This window comes from Candidozyma auris, chromosome 1, assembly GCF_003013715.1.
Source record: "Candidozyma auris chromosome 1, complete sequence".
NCBI classification, from domain to species: Eukaryota; Fungi; Ascomycota; class Pichiomycetes; order Serinales; family Metschnikowiaceae; genus Candidozyma; species Candidozyma auris.
This window is the reverse complement of record NC_072812.1, coordinates 2,967,714-2,983,835: the sequence shown is the minus strand read 5'-3', so window position 1 is coordinate 2,983,835 and position 16,122 is coordinate 2,967,714. Positions and strand designations below refer to the sequence as shown.

General features: G+C 46.8%; 8 protein-coding genes across 8 annotated transcripts; all 8 read left to right on the top strand. All coding sequences in view use genetic code 12, as the record gives it.

Moving 5' to 3' along the window:
- Positions 1-708: 708 nt before the first annotated feature.
- On the top strand, positions 709-3,714 carry GEF2 (Gef2p; the record flags this gene model as incomplete). Its single annotated transcript, XM_029033058.2, has 1 exon — positions 709-3,714. One exon carries the CDS (start codon positions 709-711, stop codon positions 3,712-3,714), a length of 3,006 nt encoding a protein of 1,001 aa, XP_028893373.2.
- Positions 3,715-3,969: 255 nt separating this feature from the next.
- On the top strand, positions 3,970-5,124 carry KAR4 (Kar4p; the record flags this gene model as incomplete). The annotated part of the gene is made up of 1 exon (XM_029033057.2): positions 3,970-5,124. One exon carries the CDS (start codon positions 3,970-3,972, stop codon positions 5,122-5,124), a length of 1,155 nt encoding a protein of 384 aa, XP_028893372.2.
- A 1,072-nt stretch (positions 5,125-6,196) lies between these two features.
- Positions 6,197-7,435, top strand: IDP2 (isocitrate dehydrogenase (NADP(+)); the record flags this gene model as incomplete). The annotated part of the gene is made up of 1 exon (XM_029033056.2): positions 6,197-7,435. One exon carries the CDS (start codon positions 6,197-6,199, stop codon positions 7,433-7,435), a length of 1,239 nt encoding a protein of 412 aa, XP_028893371.2.
- Positions 7,436-7,671: 236 nt separating this feature from the next.
- On the top strand, positions 7,672-9,255 carry CET1 (polynucleotide 5'-phosphatase; the record flags this gene model as incomplete). The annotated part of the gene is made up of 1 exon (XM_029033055.2): positions 7,672-9,255. One exon carries the CDS (start codon positions 7,672-7,674, stop codon positions 9,253-9,255), a length of 1,584 nt encoding a protein of 527 aa, XP_028893370.2.
- A 163-nt stretch (positions 9,256-9,418) lies between these two features.
- On the top strand, positions 9,419-10,420 carry ALG5 (dolichyl-phosphate beta-glucosyltransferase; the record flags this gene model as incomplete). The annotated part of the gene is made up of 1 exon (XM_029033054.1): positions 9,419-10,420. The coding sequence occupies one exon, from the start codon at positions 9,419-9,421 to the stop codon at positions 10,418-10,420; it is 1,002 nt and encodes a 333-aa protein (XP_028893369.1).
- Positions 10,421-10,799: 379 nt separating this feature from the next.
- On the top strand, positions 10,800-11,891 carry CJI96_0001364 (uncharacterized protein; the record flags this gene model as incomplete). Its single annotated transcript, XM_029033053.2, has 1 exon — positions 10,800-11,891. The coding sequence occupies one exon, from the start codon at positions 10,800-10,802 to the stop codon at positions 11,889-11,891; it is 1,092 nt and encodes a 363-aa protein (XP_028893368.2).
- Positions 11,892-11,908: 17 nt separating this feature from the next.
- Positions 11,909-12,967, top strand: CJI96_0001363 (uncharacterized protein; the record flags this gene model as incomplete). The annotated part of the gene is made up of 1 exon (XM_054702048.1): positions 11,909-12,967. One exon carries the CDS (start codon positions 11,909-11,911, stop codon positions 12,965-12,967), a length of 1,059 nt encoding a protein of 352 aa, XP_054558023.1.
- Positions 12,968-13,604: 637 nt separating this feature from the next.
- On the top strand, positions 13,605-15,068 carry LPD1 (dihydrolipoyl dehydrogenase; the record flags this gene model as incomplete). Its single annotated transcript, XM_029033052.2, has 1 exon — positions 13,605-15,068. One exon carries the CDS (start codon positions 13,605-13,607, stop codon positions 15,066-15,068), a length of 1,464 nt encoding a protein of 487 aa, XP_028893367.2.
- Positions 15,069-16,122: the final 1,054 nt, after the last annotated feature.

Genomic DNA, 16,122 nt, shown 5'->3' with positions numbered 1-16,122 from the left:
GGGACTGTGGCCGTACGGTCATTTGTAAACCTTAAAATGCCTCCTTTTGGCCTAACATAAAGCAATTGGTCCTTCTTCAACATACTCTCTTTCACCCGTCTAACAAAGAAAAAAAAAGAAAAAGCCTGAGTAACTCTTTTTATTAAGTAGTATCGAACACTACAGTCTTTTCATCACCTAAATGGTCCCTTCCAAATGGCTGCGAAAATGACGCTCACGCTTAACCACACCTTAAAAAAAAAATTTAACCCGAATCCTCAAATACATTAAACTAGCCCGATTAAGCAGTATAGAGTTTAAATGAATCAAATTGTGTCATAGATGTTATACACACCCGCTACTATTCCCGTCTATAAATAACAGAGCCGGTTCGGCATAATGCCAGTGAAGCTTTTGTTCGTAGCGAAGAGAAACACACTGTGATAGCTGTCGAAAGGAGCAAAACCCGATGGAATCCATTAACCGTCAATAGCCGAGCACAAAATTCACTCAAAGGCGAAAATTGTCTTTTAAATTTAAAGAATCTTCAAACCCTTCTCCCTTTTCACATTCTTCGTGGCAGAGTCCTTGGCTGCGAAAGTGGGGAGGCGTTTCTTCCTTTTTCTTAGCGTCGCCTGCATTGTTGTGTTATCAGTGCACCCCAGATTTCAGAGACATACCCCAACAACAACATACTTATACGCTTACTCAGTCGAATAGAAGACAAGAATGCGCCCAAAACCCAAACATTCCGTTCTGACTGCTGACGGACTCGGAGTGACCATTCTGGCGCCGGATCCTCCAAACAAGGGAAGCGTAACGCTTCCTAGTACGCCCTTGAGAGGCGTCTCAACAAGAAACTCCCACTTGGGAAGACTGCCAAAGGTGGACGCCGACTTCGGCTCTTCCTTGGATAGAATACGCAGCTTGAACAAGATCGGGTTAAAGTCGCCCATGTTGAATAGACACAGGCCCAATCATTTTGAGCCGTTACCTTCCAGACTGATTGATGAGATCCAGTCGGTCCACACGCATAGAACAGCTAGAACCATTGCTTCTAGAGTGTTGTCGATGGTGCAGGCGCCAGTTGCCAGCTTCAAAAGCTATTATGACGATTTCACAACTATAGACTGGGCTAAAGCGTTCATTCTGATGAACATGTTCAATTATGGGCTAGATCGTGGCGTCCGAATCACAAAGGGAGGGTCGATTGATCCTGAAAGTGGCGAAGACGACGAAATCGTGTCCCAGGTCCCCCTTTCGGTCTTTCAGAAGGTGTACCTCGTGTTGGGAAAGTGGGTGTTGATCACCATTATTGCATTCTTCTTCGCTGTCATTGCTTACGTTATAGATAAGTTTGAGGTCGTTCTTGTGGGTTTCAAACACGGCTACTGCAAAACAAACTGGTTTGCCTCGCAAGTATCGTGCTGCTCTATCCCCAGAAATCAGCCCGATGTATTTTCCAACATCACCACAGAGTGCCCTGATTGGGTGTCTTGGTCCTCAGTGCTAAAACATAATCGTTTGAATCAATTTTTCCGGCTTGATTTTGCTGTTTACGTTGTTCTCACCTTGGTGTTGGCCCTCTTGGCTGGAGCAATCACGCTCACAACAAAGATTCCCACCAGACTTACCTCGTCTAAAGCACAAGGTATAAACCAAATGGGCGCAACAGAGTTCGAAGACTACTACTCGGGAGTCGAGCATCCTGAAAAAGAGAATTCTTCCAGGGTAATGTACTCCGGAGCCGGTTCTGGAGTCCCTGAAGTGAAGACAATTCTCTCAGGATTTGTCATTCGTCGATTTTTGGGTTCTTATACCCTTGTCTCCAAAACAATTGCGCTCATATTTGCGATCGCATCTGGAATGTCTCTTGGAAAAGAGGGTCCCTACGTTCATCTTGCTACTTGTGTGGGCAACATATTCACCAGACTCTTTCCGTACATCAATCGCAACGATCTTTTGAAGAAGCAAGTGCTTTCTGCGGCAGCATCTTCTGGAGTGGCTTTGGCTTTTGGTTCGCCCTTAGGTGGAGTCTTGTTCATTTTGGAGGAAATCAATCATTATTTGCCTTCCCATCAGCTTTTCCTCATCTTCATCTGTGCTATGACATCCACATTGTTTCTCAAATTTTTGAATCCTTACGGCACAGATAAGACGGTTTTGTTTGAGCTAAGCTATGAGTCTGATTGGAAAGCCACCGAACTTCCTTTCTTTGTCATCATTGGTGTAGCAGGAGGCATATTTGGGGCTTCATTTGTTCGTTTCACCAAATGGTGGCCCAAAACGTTTCGCCAGCTTCGCTTCATCAAGGGCCATCCGATGATAGACATCTTCTGTGTTGCATTGGCTACGGGTGTTGTGACATTTTGGAATCCATACACAAAACAAGCCTCTTCCGAGCTAGTCTTAGATCTCGCAACATCGTGTAACAGCCACGAATTGGATACCACTTTATGTCCCACAAATAAGAACCAGTTTGTCGCCGAGTTTTGGCGCTTGCTCACAGCTTTTGTGATTAAAGTCATCCTCACTTTCATAACTTTTGGATTAAAGGTTCCTTGCGGTATATATGTACCTTCCATGGTCGTTGGGGCTCTCTTTGGCCGAATCTTTGGTATGGCAATTCAACTTGCAAACAAAAGATTTACCATCGATGAGATTACACACATCGAAATGATGAACTATATCTGTGCAGAAAACTCAGGCGAATGCGTCGATTTGGGAATCTATTCTATGATTAGCGCAGGTGCTTTCATGGCTGGTGTTACGAGGATGAATATCACTCTAGTGACCATTTTATTCGAGTTGACTAGTTCATACACCTATGTTTTGCCTATAGCCATTGCAATTGCCGTGGCCAACTGGCTGGGAGGTCTCATCGAGGACAACTCGTTGTATGAGGCATTACTCACAGCTAATGACTATCCTTTCTTGTCACCCGAGTCTGAGGCTTTGGATCCTTTTGCATCTGCAGAAGAGCTTTTGCCTGATGGAGACTTCTGCAAGAGGGAGGAGCTGGAAGAGACGGAGCATCAAGGGGCGACACAAAAACGTTACAGCACATCTTCAGAAGAACCCTCAGACGTGTCGCAGCTTAGTGATTATGGTTTGGATGACAAGCTTCATATCGATATCACCAAGACACCATATATCTCCACCAGGGTTTTATGGGCCAAGCTTACCCTTTTGACGAAAGGTTCACTTCTAGATGGATGCATACCACTCTTGAAGGATGAGGTTTGTGTTGGTACCCTCTTTTTCTCAGAGCTTGAACTCTGTCTTGATAGGATTGGCGAGTTCTCGCACGAGTTTGACATCACTGATGAAGTTTATTGTAAAGTTTTTAAAACAAGCCTGTACCTACCTTCGGCATGGAAGCCATACCAGGATCACAACCTCAGGGTTTTGGGTGAGGCGCTAGAATTACAAAGAAGCAATTCTTATAGAGATGTTCCACCGGAAGACTACTTCACATACAGAACTAACGACGAGTACCAAACATTTGAAAGCGAGAGGAAAGATTATGAGGCTCACATGAACCATCTTACGTGTTTGATACGGTATGTGAATACTGATCCAATATTCATCAACCACAATGCATCATTGACGTTGGCACATCTTATATTCGACAGGATCGGAACTCGGGTGGTTGTCCTTCAACGGGATGGCAAGTATCACGGAGTGCTTCATAAGAAGGCACTTGTAGATTTCTGTCGCAGATCCGAGCACTAGAGAAAAAACCAGACTGCTTCGAATCTGTGACATTTTGAATTTTTTGTCTCAGAATAAAATAGTTTGTTACAGAGATACGTAGCATCGCATTTAGTCGGGAAGGTTTCATTTTTGGCTGCAAAAAAGGTGCGGCGCTCCACATGAAACTAACACTCAAAGGCTTTCGGGCTATATTAAGAAGGGAATCCCCCTTAATAGTCTTTTGTTTACTGTCTTTTTTTTTTATAGCGTGATAGCTCAGAGTTAGCTTTAAAAATGTACACTTACTCGAAATACGGTCATCGCTCTTCAGCCAGAACAGACCTCTCGTCGACTCCAGCGGTAGATTCCAAGTATGCTGACAAAGAGACATCTAGGGGGAAGCCTAAAGAGAAGGAGATTAAGAAGGCTAAGACTGAACCTTCAGTTTCATTGCCCAGAGGGGCAAACCCCAAATCAATTGCATTCTCTAACGATTTTTCGAATGATTTTGTTCACACCAGGCAACCATCCACTCAGTACATCAGAAACGTCGATCGTCCCACAGAAGGATACCCAAAGTTGCAGAAATTAAAGGACTTAAAACAAAAGCAAGTCGATAAGCATGCCGTCAAGCCTTACGGTGTCAGAGTCGACACGAACAAGATTGTGCCGCTCTTAAACTCGTGGGTGAAAGATTACACTCTTCAGTTTGACGTGATTATGATTGGCGCTTTGGTAGAAAATCAATTCTTGTTGCCGCTTTTGGAGCTGTTGCCCTTGTACAAGCTTTGTGCCAAGCCAGGCTTTCTTTTCATCTGGACCCACACGGCCAACATCAAGCAGTTGTCTAGTCTCCTCAACAGTGACAAGTGGAACAAGAAGTTTAGGAGATCGGAAGAGCTTGTGTTCGTGCCTGTGGACGAAAGCAGCCCTTATTTTCCTGGAAGGGTTAATGACGGATTCTACTATGATGAGAGCCCAATGGTCAATGGGAACGGCCAGTCCTTGTTCAAAAGAACCCAATGGCACTGCTGGATGTGCATCACTGGAACTGTGAGGAGAGCCACCGACGCAGACTTAATCCATTGCAACGTCGACACAGACCTACAGATATCCCCCAAGGGAAGCCCTGGGGTGGAGTACAATAACGCGGTGCCAGAAGCCATCTACAGAGTGGCAGAGAATTTCTCCAACTCCAACCGTCGCTTGCACATTGTTCCTTGTCGCACAGGGTTCAAGATCCCCGTGAGGATGAGAAGAGGTTGGGTTGTCGTGCTGCCAGACGTGCTTGTAGACAACTTTGACCCATTTGAGTATGAGGCAGAACTACAGGAAAAGCTGATGGTGAAGCAGAAGACTATCAACGTCGGGGGCAATCGCCAGGTATCACAGTACCTTGTGCCTCAAACGAAGGAAATAGAGTTATTAAGACCAAAAAGTCCATGCTGATCGCTTGAATGTTAGTTACAGTTTGTGGTCGATGGTCAGAAATAAAGTTGGATTAGGAAAAGTTCTCAGCATTGTAAACACTCTGAGTGAGCTGAGTTAAGGTTTCATCACAACATCGACGAGGTACATACGTGGAGGAGGTGTGGGAACCTTTAGTTACAAAAAATAGTATTGTGATCAGTGTCGGTCTTGATTCCGAATCGAGGCCATCGAGGTTTTTTTCTATACCGGGTAACCGCGAAACGCAAAACAAGGCTATATTGTTCAGGGCTACAACTTGATCGGTCCGGGAAATTCAGGAAGCCATTGTGAGGTTCGGAAAATGTCGCTTGAGAGTAGAGTAGTGTGCTCGATCAAAGAAATAATGTCGGCAAAATGGTGCAACGTTTATCTATTAAAGAGCCATTGACCTCTACCTATTCGTCCTAGGAGGGTTGACTCTGACAGGGTAAGGTTCGGAGTTTTCCGGAACGAATCAATGCTTACTGGCGCGAAAAGCGGCTGCTAGAGGTCAAGCCGGTCCGAGGGCCACATCCTCCCATGTGTTTGGTCGGATATTGTTATCAAAAGGTCGCGACCGGCGCCACCGATTTTGCAAGTCACACAGGCGCAGAAGATTTAAACATTATGTTCTGACAGGCACAAGCCCCATATCGGAAGGTGGCCAAAGTACCGAGCTTCCTGCAGTCGCCATGCTTCCCTGGTGGGGTACACCCACTCCCTTAAAGGTCTGCGAAACAACCCCTCAACGAAAACAGATCTGGAGGAGTCAAGACCAAACGATGAGGTTCGGACTCTGATTAGGAGACGTGAGCAAGAGTTGGCTTAGCCTACCATTTTTTTTTTTTCGTCTTTTGGATTCTCCGTTATGCTGGTTTTCCGCGCCTAATGGAGAAAGTATTCCTTGTATATGTGGCTCGCATTCACCGCGGCTGCAATTGGCCCTGTCTGTAAATCGCTTCCCCAGACAATTACATCTCCCCGGAGTTATTTGGTACTATATAAGTGCGACTATCCTGCCTGACTTCACTGCTGCCTTTACTCAGAATTTGTATCAAACAACACAATCACCATGGGCAAAATCGAAGTGAAGAACCCAATCGTCGAGATGGACGGCGATGAGATGACGAGAATCATCTGGCAGTTCATCAAGGATAAGCTCATTCTTCCTTACTTGGATGTCGACTTGAAGTACTACGATTTGGGCATTTTGCACAGAGACGAGACCGAAGACAATGTCACCACTGATGCGGCAGAGGCTATCTTGAAGTATGGTGTGGGAGTCAAGTGTGCCACCATCACTCCAGATGAAGCTAGAGTGAAGGAGTTCAACTTGAAGAAAATGTGGTTGTCGCCTAATGGTACTTTGAGAAACATCTTGGGCGGTACCGTCTTCCGTGAGCCAATTGTCATTGAAAACATTCCTCGTGTGGTTCCAACCTGGGAGAAACCAATCATTATTGGTAGACACGCTTTCGGTGACCAGTATAAGGCCACTGATGTGGTGTTCTCGAAGCCAGGCCAGCTCTCGTTGGTTTTCAAGCCTGATGATGGATCTCCAGAGGAAGTGCACCAGGTTTACCACTACGATGCTCCAGGTGTCGGCATGGCCATGTACAATACCGATAAGTCCATCACGGACTTCGCCGAGCTGAGCTTCAAGCTTGCCTTGGACAGGAAGTTGAATTTGTTCTCGTCTACGAAAAACACCATTTTGAAGAGATATGATGGCCGTTTCAAGGATATCTTCGAAAACTTATACGAGACGAAGTACAAGAAGGACTTCGAGGCTGCAGGAATCTGGTACGAGCACCGTTTGATCGACGATATGGTTGCGCAGATGTTGAAGTCTAAAGGTGGCTACATCATTGCCATGAAGAACTATGACGGTGACGTGCAATCTGACATTGTTGCGCAAGGCTTCGGCAGTTTGGGTCTTATGTCCTCAGTCCTCATGACACCAGATGGTAAGGCTTTTGAGGCCGAAGCTGCACACGGAACTGTCACCAGACACTACAGACAGCATCAGCAGGGCAAGGAGACATCTACAAACTCCATTGCATCGATCTACGCGTGGACAAGAGGTCTTATCCAGAGGGGTAAGTTGGACAACACACCGGATGTGGTTACGTTCGGCGAAAATCTCGAACAGGCTGTCATTGACACGGTTGCCGTTGACAACATCATGACCAAAGACTTGGCCTTGACCCAAGGTAAGACGGACCGCTCCTCGTACGTCACCACTGAAGAGTTCATTGATGCTGTCAAGTCTCGTTTGGACAAAAACTTGGCCAAGGCTTTGGGCAAGTAAGTGAGGGGATGCAAGTATTTATGAGAGTAAGTATAAGGTCACAAGGCAAAATGTTATAGACTAAGTTGTTGTAGTGGGAGGGGCCGATTTGGGGTTTTGCGGCCATCACAGAGAAACATCACATGATTAATATCACATGAGCACACACGTGATACACCTCTCTCGCATACTTTTTATTTACTCAGTAAAGCGCATCACCAACATCTCCTCCACACTTGCATCTCTCTATTCTTACAATGAACGTCGGATCAATTCTCAACGGCGAAAGCCAGGAGAGGTCACGCGAGGACAAACAGCTGAAAACTCCAGAATCCAAACCTTGGGCCTCTCCACACCAAAGACACTCCATCAACAATCTTCTAAACGACCCGGCGCCGCCAGCAGCGGAACACCGAGATTCCGACAGCTCCTTCACGGAAACGCCACGTCCATACCGCTCCTCAATTGCCAGTCTCACCAATGACAAGGACGTGGACTTTGCCACGGGAGAGGAAACCACTAATGCCACGAGAAGCAGCTTAGATGGAGCCAATCGAAAGGCAGTGAAGGGCGAAAAAATCGAGTTGAAAACGAACCAGTCCGAATTGCAAGATAATTTTGAGTCGAAAGGCAAGTCAGAGGAGACATTGCTATCGCCAAAGAGTGAAGTCAAACAGGAACCATCAGAAAAGTACGTGCCTCCCAATAAGAAGAGCTCATCCTCAGTGATCGACGATAAAGAAATCGAGACTCTTGAAAAACTCAAAAACAGTTCCAAGCCTAGAAAACCACGCAGGTACACGACGCCTCCAATTTGGGCGCAAGAGTGGATTCCACTGTCTCAAAGATGGGAAGGACATGTTCAAAAGCAGAGCCCAACAGGACCGGCTGAAAACGGCGCCATGGTCATCTCCGACAAACACGTGTTCAATCAGGGCCAGATGACGTCGGTGGATCTAGAGTGTTCAGTGACGGGAGTGCTTCCGCCTACATCGGTGGTGAGGACCATTGCCGAGTGGATATATGCCAACTTTGTGGAGATCCCGCTAGACAACAGACAATATTTGGAACTTGAGCTTAAGTTTGGCACAATTATTGACAAGTCAACGGGCCGCCGTTTGGACATTGGCGTATCGACAGAGTGTATTTACACGAAACAATCCGACATCAAGTTTGACATGGGGGTACATGAGGTTGGGTGGAAAGAAATGACCAACTATTTGGAGGAGCTAGAAAAAGCATTCCAGGAACAGAAAAGGAAAGCAGGAGGAGGGCAAGGTAAACAGGGGCGCAAGTTTTCCACGCTAGATTCCGACGTGACTGACCAATTCTTCCAGATCACTGAGAGAAACGAGCAGCCAAAGAAAGTGAGAATCAGCAAAGACAACACCTTGACGCCGCCTCGGTATGTGGCAATCGAAAAAAAGCGTATCTCGGACTTGTACATCCACAATCCAATGTCCATGTACGATCTCCGTCTACTGATGCTGTTTGAGTTTCCTATCCCAGAGAATAGCGTAGAGCCCATCCTTAAAAAAAACAAACCATCCTTAACGAGAATGAAAAAGAGGAGTACGTGGAGCCATGCTCCCACAATCACGCGATTTGATTTCACCAAGGTGAGTGTTCCTAAGACACTGAAGAGCAAACTGGGCAAAGCGGTGGTGGAGAGCGACACTTCCTACGAGGTTGAATTGGAAATGGACCCGGTAGAGATTTTCCATGGATTTGATAAGATTAGGGATGGTTCTGACACGATAAGGTTTGAGGAGCTTGTGGAGATCTTTTTGAACAATGCCAGGATCCTCAATAACAGAGTTACCAAACTAGCATCAAAATAGGCCGTGAAAGCCCGATGATTGCAATGGTTGCAAAAAACGGCTACACCGCCTTCCGCGTACTGCACATGGATGCACGCTCAGCGCGGTGCCAACCTTGTGTCAACGAGTCTCTTCAATATTCAGCTAACGTTACCTTCCAATTCTTATAGAGCCATTACCCCCCATGTCCGTGGCGTTCTATGCGGTTTCCACCCTTTTCACCGCTCTTGCAATTGTCTACGGATTGGTGATCTTGTTTTCACATCAACCTCGAGCGGCACTTCCCAAGGAACTGCTATATGCTACAAACGACGACCAAGGCATGGTCCACCCACTACCTGAGGCGATAAACTCTTCAAGAGCACCCAAAGAGGCTGAAAATGTCTTGTTGAGTGTGGTGGTGCCTTGTTACAATGAAACGTCCAGATTGGGAAGAATGGTCAAGGAGGCAGTAGAATACTTGGACAGCCACTACAGTAAACAGTATGAAATACTCGTGGTAGACGACGGATCTAGCGATGGAACAGCCGAGTACGCGTTGGAATTGGCCAATTCTCTTAAACTTGCTCCTCATGTTATGCGGGTGGTGAAGTTGCAAAAGAATAGAGGAAAAGGTGGAGCCGTCAGACATGGTCTTTTGCATGGCTCAGGGAAGTTTATGTTATTTGCAGATGCTGATGGGGCCACACAGTTCAGCGACGTTGAAAAATTGCTTCAAAACCTTCAAGGTCAGCCCAGCAACAAGCCAGCAGTGGCAATCGGGCTGCGAGCTCACATGGTGAACACTGATGCTGTCGTGAAGCGATCTTTTATTCGTAATTTCTTGATGTACGGCCTCCACACTCTAGTGTTCATTTTCGGTATACGAAAGATCCAGGATACCCAATGTGGATTCAAGATGTTCAATAGACCAGCAGTGCAACTCATCTTTCCACACATGCATACTGAACGGTGGATATTTGACGTTGAAGTGCTTCTTCTTGCCGATCTTCAAAATACGCCAATCGCCGAAATCCCCGTGAACTGGCAAGAAATTGATGGATCAAAAGTGGATTTGGCCAAAGATTCCATTCAAATGGCTATCGATCTTGTCGTGACAAGGTTGGCGTACTTGCTTGGCGTGTACGCGCTAGATGAGTGTGGGCATAAGAGAATGATGACAGGAAAGCCATCGAAATCAGGTTGAATAACTGAATCACTTCTATAGAGCTTAATTCGACATCAGAAACTGCAGGCTTTGTGTCCCATACTGATTTACCGCAGCTACACGCCTGGCTGCAACATTCACTAGATGCAGCAGTCTTTCTCTCAGATGGCCCTCCGCATTTGCAGCCATGAGACGAACCTAAAGCATATAAATGCAAGCCCCAAACACACGAGCATCGTCTATTCCCCAATAAAAGAAAAATCATCTTTGAAGCGCCTTAATTCTCGTTTCTCACCCTCTCTCCGTCATCGGCCACGTTCTCTCGTACTGACAAGGCTCGGCGCGAAAGCCAAATTCAGCCGAGCTACTACCAATATCTCTTTCCATCACCAACTCAACCTATAGTCCCCACCCCACCATGAGGGAACTCTTTCAGATCACCTCGAAAAACCGAAGACCCCTCATAATCCTCGTAGCCACCCTTGCCGTTATAAATCTTGTCTACTACTTGTGTTTCCTGTCGGTAGCTCTTGTGAATGGCCCTGCATTATATTCTGGAGTTGGCGTCTGGAAGTTTGCAACCGATAATGCCAGATACTACGTGGTTGACGAGGCATTTGTGGCCACCAGTAACGAGTTGAGGCGAATTGCAAAGTTCTCCGAGGACGTGCCCATTTCGAAAGAAGAGTTGACGCTGGCGCTTACGCTGAAGTTGGAGAAGGACGGTGGAGAGTTTCTAAAGCAGATCTACCAGGAGGTTTCGGACAAATATAGCGATGAATACAAGACTATCTTGATGGCGGACTTGAAAAAGCAGATGACGAAAGATTACACATATTTGTTCTACCAGACGCTACAAAAGAGTTACACGCTTTTGGCTGAGCTCAAGGCTAGGTATTTGGAGTCGCACGAGGAGGAGCTAAAAAAGGTCCTTGTGGGTGAGTTCTTGAAAAACGGAGAAGATACAAAGAACGCCATTGAGGAGGGAAAGAAGCTTGGTTTCGATAGAGAGGCCTATTTCAGGTATCTTTTCGGCGATGTGCTAGTCAAGTACGGGCCGAAGTTGGCCATGCTCCAGGATTCGGAGATTGGGGAGCCCATAAACGGGAACTCTTTTAGGGAGGTGATTGGGTCGTTTTACACAAAGAAGTGGCTCACAAAAAATAGAGTGAAGCTCAATGACTTGCAGATGGAAGAAATCCAGACAAACCACGACCATGTGGTGAGAGAGCTTCGGTCGGTGCCGCAGCCACCTGCTGAGCTATATAATGGTGACGGAATCGCCATCAGCGCCAATGGCATACATCTTCCAGGAGCGTTGATGCTTGCGGGCCAGCTTCGGCAGGTGGGATCCCAGTTGCCCATTGAGATCATTCTAGATACAGAGAATGACTACCACAAGCAGGCGTGTGAGGAAGTGGCCCCAAAACTCGATGCTAAATGTGTGGTCACGGAACGGGTGTTGGGGAAGTCGACATTTGACCTTTTGGGCAAAGACCCTTCCAATTGAAAGCTGTGTCTTTGCTCATGTCATCCTTCGACAACACCATCGCCTTGGACGCAGACAACTTCGTTCTCAAGAATGTCGATTTTTTGTTGAGCTCTAAGCCGTATATGGAGACTCGTTTTATTCTATGGCCCGATGTCTGGCACAAGGGTACCTCTCCTCTCTATTATGACATTGCTCGCTTCACTATAGGCGAGCCAGTTAAAAGACAAGGCTTGGAGAATTCTCAGCCGTTTAACGAGTACATTACAAAGGACATTGATAAAGAAATATACTTCCATGATTTGGATGGCACGCCTCCCGGAAGAGGCGTTGAAAGTGGCCAGTTGGTGTTCTCAAAGAAGGAACACTTCCGAAGCCTTGCTCTTGCTGCATACTACAACATCCACAGAGAGTTTTACTACCCACTTCTTTACCAAGGTGTTCATGGCTCTGGCGACAGAGAGACGTTTGTACCGGCTCTTCATGTCATGAACGAGCCTTATTACTTGTGTGAGTACCAGGTAGAGTTTATGGGTGTGTGGAGACCAAGACCAACAGAACCGGAAGAGAAGTATTTTGATGAAACCACGCTTATTCAGCGTGATCCACAGGAGTCAAAGGAGTTCTTTGCAAAGTGGAGATCGTGGCTCCGCCTGCAATCCCTAGACCAGCGTCTATACATGTTTCAAGAGAACGATTACACGAAAGAGCTATACACACGATTTGCTCTGGAGAATAAGGATCTCGCAACACCATCTGCCCTATTTCTTCATGTGCACATGCCCAAAATGAACCCTCTTTACAACGAACTATCAGCAAAAAACAAGTACGACTACAAGGGTCGGTACTTGCGAAAGATTGGCGAGTACAACGAGGCCGTCGGCGACAGCGACTATGAGCTTCGTATACACACTTTATCACAATGGCTTGTTTGCGAAGAATTGACAGATACTTCCTTCTGGAACCGTTACGAAGTTGACCGGTCGAAGCTCTGTGAGAAGATCACTAAATACGTTAAGATCTTGAAAGAGGATACAAATGACGCCTCGGCGGCCAAGCTCAAGAAACTCGACGGAAAGACCGATATCACAAATTGAATGCCATAGCGTATTCGTATCCAACCCATGAGGCAACTTTCTGGCTAGGGTCTTTTAAAGATAGTTTAGTGTGAGACTGAATTGCCTAAAGCAGTCAACAGTGTCACCATGCAAAAGTCACAACCAGTAAAATGCGCTCGATTCAAAGGTCCAAACCTACACTTCAGTCAAAAACTCATTTTGTTATGTCTCTATTTTTTTAAAAAAAGGCGACCCGGCGTGGAGTCACACAGACTCTCCTGGGGAAGTCAAGGCCGCTGTCATGGATTTGCACCTAGTGCTCGGACTTGGTTCGCAACGATTGCCGGTGCACTATAAATTACACCTCAGCAGCACCACACAAACAGATTACCACACACCAATCTGGGGCAACATTAGAAAGCGTACAATTTTCAAACATAGCTTTGTTTCTCACACCACCTAATTAATCAAAGTATTCGCTCACTTTCGTCAAGGAATTTCCCCCAAGAACCCAATCGGACGCCCGGGATCCGCCATAAAGCGCACTTTTTCCTCCGATTATAGACACTCCCTCCGAGCACTCCCCCAAAGGCAGGCATTTCGAAAAAAACAGCTTCTTACTCCATCATCACTTGCTCCACCCACAGTTGCAAGAACAACAAAAACACCGTTTGCCATGTTGAGATCCGCAGCTCCCTTGAGATCTTTTCTTAGATTCAATTCGTCCAAAGCCGGCCACTACGACGCCGTGGTGATTGGCGGTGGTCCCGGTGGTTACATCCACGCCATCAAGTTGGCCCAGCTCAACTTGAAGACCGCCTGTATCGAGTCCAGAGGCGCCTTGGGTGGTACTTGTCTTAACGTGGGCTGTATTCCTTCGAAATCGCTTTTGAACAACACCCATTTGTACCACCAGATTAAGCACGAGTCCAAGGACAGGGGCATTGACCTTCCTGGAGAGGCCTCCATCAACGTGGCCAACTTGCAGGCTGCCAAGGAGAAGTCCGTCAAGGGCTTGACCTCAGGTGTGGAGATGCTTTTTAAGAAAAATGGTGTCACCTACTTGAAGGGTCATGGCGCTTTCAAGGATGAAAAGACCCTCACTGTCAAGCCCATCGATGGCTCGGAGCCATACGAGGTTTCTGCAGACAACATCACCATTGCCACTGGTTCGGTGCCAACTCCATTTCCCGGTATCGAGATTGACGAGGAGAGAATTGTCACCTCTACTGGTGCCTTGTCCTTGAAGGAAGTTCCAAAGAAGATGGCCATCATTGGTGGTGGTATCATTGGTTTGGAGATGGCCTCTGTCTACTCGAGAATTGGTTCTGAGGTGACCATCATTGAGTTTCAGAACGCCATCGGTGCTGGTATGGATGGTGAAGTGGCCAAGCAGACCCAGAGATTGTTGCAGAAGCAGGGCTTGAAGTTCAAGTTGGGCACCAAGGTGACCAGCGGTAAGAGAGACGGCGACATTGTCAAAATCTCTGTGGAGGAAGTCAAGTCGGGCAAGACCGAGGATTTGGAGGCCGATGTGTTGTTGGTGGCCATTGGCAGAAAACCAAACACCGAGGGCTTGAACCACCAGGCCGTTGGTGTGGAGGAGGACGAGAGGGGAAGAATTGTCATTGACTCGCAGTTCAGAACCGCCAAGCCTCACATCAGAGCCATTGGTGATGCCACTTTCGGTGTCATGTTGGCCCACAAGGCGGAAGAAGAGGGTGTCGCCGCCGCTGAGTACATCAAGCACGGCCACGGCCACGTGAACTACGGTAACATTCCATCTGTCATGTACACCCACCCAGAGGTTGCATGGGTCGGCGCCAGCGAGGAGCAATTGAAGGCTGACGGTATCAAATACAAGGTTGGTAAGTTCCCCTTCGTTGCCAACTCGAGAGCCAAGACCAACTTGGACACTGACGGATTTGTCAAGTTCCTTGCCGACGCAGAGACCCAGAGAATCTTGGGTATCCACATCATTGGTCCTAACGCTGGTGAGATGATTGCCGAGGGTGGCTTGGCGCTTGAGTACGGAGCCAGCACCGAGGACGTTGCCAGAACGTGCCATGCTCATCCAACCTTGTCTGAGGCCTTTAAGGAAGCCGCTTTGGCCACCTTCGACAAGCCTCTCAACGCTTAAACAAGTAATAGAAATTACACGGACGACGAATAAGCAAGCACCAAATTGTAGAGCTACATATATCTCGCTACATGTTTCTTCTCGTATACTCATACAATTCATATAAACTTTGACATGATTCGTGCTATCGAGTTATAATAATATAGAGGGCGTGGATGATGCCTGGGATGTAACCAAGGAAGGTCAAGATAAGATTCAACCAGAAGGCGCCCGAGCAGCCGACTTCCAAAAACACACCCAACGGAGGAAGGAAGATGGCCACGATGATCTTCAAAATGTCGCCGCAAACCATGATAAAATTGATGTACTACACCAGCTGGAGAAATGTGGAGGAAGGCTTGTCATTTTATACTTGTGGAATTCGCAGCAATCTTGGCCAACCGTACAGCCTCATGAGAGAAAAAGTCCAACCGGCCGCAAGATGCAATAAAGAACATAGAAACAATGAACAAAGGAACGTTGGAGAAAATGTGACAAAGGAGAAGAGAATGTTAGCATAAAGAATCCTCGCAGGAAGAAAATGATCGGAAAAAATCACAGACACAAAGAAAGCACATTGTTGGCTTCATTTTTGTGGAGTGAAAGAATGAATTTTGGGCATTTGGTTCCCCTGTAGCAGCAACTGAACCGAAGGAATAACGCAGGCGCTACAGCCGCGCGAAGGCGACTCAGAGAAAGTGGGCAATGTTGCTGCAGTGAATGATCGAGGACGAAAAAGTAAAAAAAAAAAAAAAAAAAATAGGGCCTGAACTATGTGGGCGAGTGCAGGAGGGTTTACCAGGAATTCTATTTTTGAGGGGAATTGGGCTCGGATTTCCACCCTAAATCGAGGAGAGTGTGATGGTGTCACACCCAGGCGCAGAAAGGATGCCCAGGTCATTGACATGTATACAGTGGCTAAGCTGAATTTGGGTTTAATTTTGTTACAGGACTGGTGATCCAATTGATAGAACGAGAGTTTGGCAAGTTAACCAGCTTTTACTGGGCTTTTACATTTGCACCCAGTGCGGTGCAGCTGGTGAGTGAATGCAGAGCAATTGGGCAGAAACGCCAG